General features: G+C 32.0%; 1 protein-coding gene across 1 annotated transcript; it reads right to left on the reverse strand.

Moving 5' to 3' along the window:
• Positions 1-685: 685 nt before the first annotated feature.
• On the reverse strand, positions 686-3,581 carry LOC114277000 (transcription factor bHLH62). The gene is made up of 8 exons (XM_028218824.2): positions 2,507-3,581; positions 2,112-2,321; positions 1,942-2,007; positions 1,782-1,850; positions 1,611-1,682; positions 1,352-1,519; positions 1,163-1,241; positions 686-1,060 (listed from the first exon to the last, which is right to left on the reverse strand). Exons 1-8 carry the CDS (start codon positions 3,323-3,325, stop codon positions 1,023-1,025), a joined length of 1,521 nt encoding a protein of 506 aa, XP_028074625.2. The 5' UTR covers positions 3,326-3,581; the 3' UTR covers positions 686-1,022.
• Between the last annotated feature and the right edge of the window lie 1,773 nt (positions 3,582-5,354).

The raw sequence follows: 5,354 nt of genomic DNA on the forward strand, positions 1-5,354 counted from the left end.
TATCCTTATTTGGGCCAAATAAAAAAAACTATCCTTACTACAACAATAGTGTGGAACGCACATGCTTGTAAGTGTCTGTATTCTATGTATGTATTACTAGGCAATAAATAAAGAAGAAAAAAAGAAACAACACTATTAGCACAGTAAAAATTAGGGGGTTATTCACCAAAAAAAAAAAAAATTTAGGGGGTAACACAAAAATAAGTTTGGATTCCAGCTAATTGTACACATACATACATGTATATATATGTACGAGTCATAATCAATCATTTGGACTTAAAGAGACCATTTGTCCCTACTAACAGCTGGTTACAATTAACAATCTTTATCTTTCCTCAAGTCACGCTATTTAAAAGTAATCATTTTCCATTGTCAGCTTCTGAATATGACATCTCTAGCTAAGAAGAAAATTAAAATCACAATTTTTGCTGTTCGTTATTCAGAAAATTAAGGAGAAAATAGGAAATTTGCAATACTGTTAACTGTTTACGATTGGAATGGTCGTGGTAAGATTGCCAATATTCTTTTCTTTTCTTTAATCTGCTTTCTGGGTAACCAAACAAATCAATAATTCCTGCTGCAGCAGTAATCATGTAAGCTACTTTAATAAGATAGTGTTTCTCTTGCAGTAGTAATCATGCTAATTAAATAAAAAAATAAATACCCAAAAAGGAAGAAGAAAACATTATCATAAGATTTCTCAATGAATTAATGATAAAATTTCTGAATGGTAAAGAGATATGAAATACAAGGTTGGAAACAATAGCTTACATGAATACTTTCTCTATCTCATCAACCCTATGAATAGCAGCACACTTCTCACCATGCTAACAATAATATATCTCAACTTTCAATTAGTCCTATAGTGAGTTTATAATGGATAATTAAAATGAAAGAGAAGATGTTTTCTTTCTCATAATCCCAATAAGTTTGTTCCACATCTCCCTCTTTCTCTGTCTATACAGAAGCCACTCTCACTTGGGGCTTCAAATGAATTCAACATTATGCTGATTTAATGTGTTTCATAGCTCAACTTTCATCTGGGTTGTGGCCATTGCACCTGCATCAAACAAATCATGCACGTTGAAATCAAAATTCAAATTCTGCAAACAAACTACATTTAGCAATTGATTATTTTTTTTATTTTTGAATATTTACTCACCATGAAAGTTCTGTGGCTCATTTTGGCCAAAACCCATCTGAACAACACTTTGGAGATCATCCCCCCAGAATGTGGTAGGCTGGAAATTTATTTACAAGTTCATTAAAAAAAAAAAAAAACGAAAACAAAAAGAAGAAAGACAACCAGTTGAAATATTTGTATGAAACTAAGCAACAAATATAAAATTACCTGAGACTGAGGCGCGCCATTCAAAGGGTTCATGGTTAAAGAGGTCTCTGTGCCATTAGGCAAGCCACCATGTAGGGTTGGCCCATGAAGAGACTGGTATCCATAAGGGAATGCAGGTGATGATGTGTTATCTAATGGGTGAATAATGTGTGGCATAGATTGAAAGATCTGAAAAATGATTATATGTAGAAAATTAAGAGCAAAATTCAAATGGAACTGCCATAACATAGAAGAATACAAATGTGACAATCAATCTTACATCCTTTGACACGAGAGCTTCCATGTTAAAATCCATCCTTGGATTTACAGTTGATAATTTCATTGACAAGAACTACAAAAAATAGATCAACCAACCAATTCAAATTTAGCAATTTACCCACAATCATGCAATTAATATTCATAATGTGAACCTGGGATTTCTCAAATCTACCTCGACCTGGCGCTGCAATGACTGCACATAGTTTATAATTTCATCGAGCATAACAGCTTTCCCAGTCACCTGGTACGAAAATCAATCTCAATTTAGAGTTCTGCACAATTTTCTCATTCAATTCAATAACAAATTATTGCTAATTTCATGTCATGAGCACCTTATTGCAACCCGGTACAAGATCTTGCAAGAACTTCATTCTTTCACTAATTTTCTCTCTCCGGACCTGCACGATGAAAAAAAGAAAGAAAAGAAAAGTCAATTGGGTTCTATTCTAGTGATGGAAATGCTAACAAGAATGGAGTACTGAGAAAGTGCTATATTTCATACTCTTTCAGCAAGGCTGTGGCTATCCGTAGCCTGTCCACGTCGGGCTCTGACATGGATATAGTCCTTGGGAGGCTCCGGAGGCTTTGCACTGTCCTTAGCTTTTACATTCTCACTTTTTTCTGCCTTTGGTTTTGCAATATCTTTCTCATTTCCACTGGATTCATCTTTTTTGGTTCTCTTTGCAGTTGATTCATCACTCTCTGTTGCAACCTGTACACATTTTCTTTAAACTTCAACAACTTCCTCCCAAACAACGAGAATTGAAAATCCAAGAATTTGTGACAAATTAATCTTATTGGTTCCAATCAGAAGGAAAAAAAAAACTGTTAGGAAAAACAATCAAACACCTAGAAGACAAGATATACAGTAAATACAAGACACATCACAACAATTACCTTGCCATCTTTAGCAGGGGAAGATGGAGCATTTTCCTTGGCTTTCCCTCTGGGAATTGATTTCCTCTTTCTGGCATTTGCATCACTCAGAACTTTCTTGCCAATTTCTCCATCTGGGATCTGCTCAGAAACCGAAGATCCCTCCCGGGAATCGCCAAATTCTCCATTTTCAGGATTTCGAAGCACACCCATTGGAGATCCAGCAACCTTCATAGCCTGGTTAAATAAAACTCTGGAAAGCTTGCTGGATTCCATTATGGGTGTCAATCTATGAGGCAATTCAGACTCATTGAGCCCAAATTGGCCATTTAGGCCACCCAAATTCCTACTCCCAAAGCAGGAAAATCTTGCAGCTCTCTCTACAAATCCAGGATCCGCGGAAAATGGTAAATGGTTTCCGGGAATCGACGAATTCCTTCTGATCTGGTGATCCATCATTGAGAGGTTGAGCTTAGGTGGGGAATTCAATGGGGTACTATAACATGAATTGTTAGTACTATTGTTACCAGTAATGTAAGACTGATGTGAAATTTCACTAGAATTACAAATGCTACCAAGTCGGCCTATGAGTTCTCTGATGACAACGCCGTCGCCGCCGGCACCAGAGGCAGCCGGCGATGAGACCATTGAACTCAAGGCAGACTCAAAGGGATCGCTCTGATCCATTGAATTTTCCCAATTGGGATTCAAAAAGCAATTGGGAAGTTGTTCTGACCCACAATTCAGCTCATTGGATTGAATTTCAATTCCAAAACTAGCAGAATTCCAATTGGGTAATACTGTATTGTCCTCACTGAGAAAAGGCTGTTCCTTTTCCATTTGAGAGAATTGGAAGGTAGAATTCAAAATTTCTGTACCCAGATAATGGATTGCAACAATAGCAAGGAATCAATAAAGAAAACCCAGAAATTTTCTTGGGAAAATCTCCAGCTGGGTGTAAGTTGGGAGTCGAAAGTGAGGGGAAATGGGAGGAAAGTGGAGGGGATGCAAGAAAGATAAAAAAAAAAACAAAGCAATTGGCTGTTTGACCTTTATAAAATAATATATGTATATATATATATATACATACACATAGACATACGTATATGTATATATGTGGTCAAAATTCCATAAAACACATATAACGAGGAGGACGGGAAATCTCACCTGTTCCCATTTTTGATTGGAGGACGCTATTTGGACTTATGGGATATATTAATGATTAAAATTATTTATTTTATCAAATATTTTAGGGGGATGCACCAATAAATTTCAAATTAATAACTCATACACTGTTTAGTCTTAAAAGTTTTTTTATAGACTGAAAGGTCCTATTACAATGTTTCAAACATCAGATTAATGTTTCGAACATTAGATTTCGAACATCAGATTAATGTTTCGAACATTAGATTTCGAACATCAGATTAATGTTTCAAACATTAGATTGATGTGCAAATAGGACTAAATGGAGCATAAGAAAACTTTTAGGACTGAATGATTCAACTTTTCAGAAACTAGGACTTATGGGTAAATTTTCCAATATTTTATATATTTTATTTATATAAAAAATTAGATTGATCTAACTTACTTAATTTTTATTTTTTTAACTAAAAAAATATATGTTTTATTTTTAAAAATATATATATTTTTTAGATTAAAAATGTGATAAATTAAATAAATTATAATTATTGAATTAATCTAATTTTTTTTGTATACATAAAATACACAAAACACCTGATAAACTGAATGATTTATATTATCAAAACAAAATTCACAATGAGTTTTATAAATCCAAATAATAATTTCTAATCCAAAATCTAAATTTGAGGGAATCCTCCTCCTGAGAAGAACCCTTGACGTGTCTTATACATGGAAAAATATTTAATAATTCTCGAACAGCATGAGCCATACTCTAAACCAATTAATAATTATTTAGTCCCCATATTATTCTTCATTCTTAATATAAATTATGAGTTATTATTCTTTTTTATTAATTAAAACTTTATAAAATACTACATATTTATATTTTAAAAATACTGAATAGGCCTCCGTTATACATAGGGCTGCAACGTCGCGAATAGAAATGATTTGTTGAAGTCCGGCCCAAGGCCGAACCAGCGGTCAAGTCCATGCTTATTTCAAAGCAACAATATTATATATTTAGAAAATTTATTTAGTTTATTATCTATAAAGTAAATCAATAAATTACATTGGATAAAAGACAATTTTAATCTTTGATATATATATATATATATATATTTATTATTTTAGTTTTTCAAATTTTAATTTTATTATTTTTGCCTTTAAAATTATCAATTTGAGTTAATTTAGTCATATTTTTAACGTCCATTTATATCGATAATGGAAAAAGTATTTTATCCTTGGATAAAAGATAATTTTAGTCTCTAAAGTATGCATTTTTTTATCAATTTAGTCCCTTAAATTTTAAATTTTGTCATTTTAGTCCTCAACGTTGTTAATTTGTCCTCAATGTTAACAATTTGAACTATGACCAAATTGATTAAAATTGACAACTTTAAGGACCAAATTGATAAAATTTAAAACTTGAGAGACAAATGATAAGAAATGCATAATTTAGGGACCAAAATTATTTTTTATCTATAATTTTGTTATTAATATAGACGGATGTTAGATTTAGGACCAAATTGACTCAAATTGATAATTTTAAAAACCAAAATAACAAAATTAGAATTTAAGAGACTAAAATGAAAAATAATGCATGATTTAATATCTAAAATGTCTTTTATCCAATTACATTTATTATAAATAGGACTCACGTTTTAGTAATTTTAAATTTACATCATATACTTCATTTTTAGGATAATTATTTTTTTTTTATAATTCCTAA

Source organism: Camellia sinensis, chromosome 7 (assembly GCF_055761805.1).
Source record: "Camellia sinensis isolate YWXY chromosome 7, ASM5576180v1, whole genome shotgun sequence".
NCBI classification, from domain to species: Eukaryota; Viridiplantae; Streptophyta; class Magnoliopsida; order Ericales; family Theaceae; genus Camellia; species Camellia sinensis.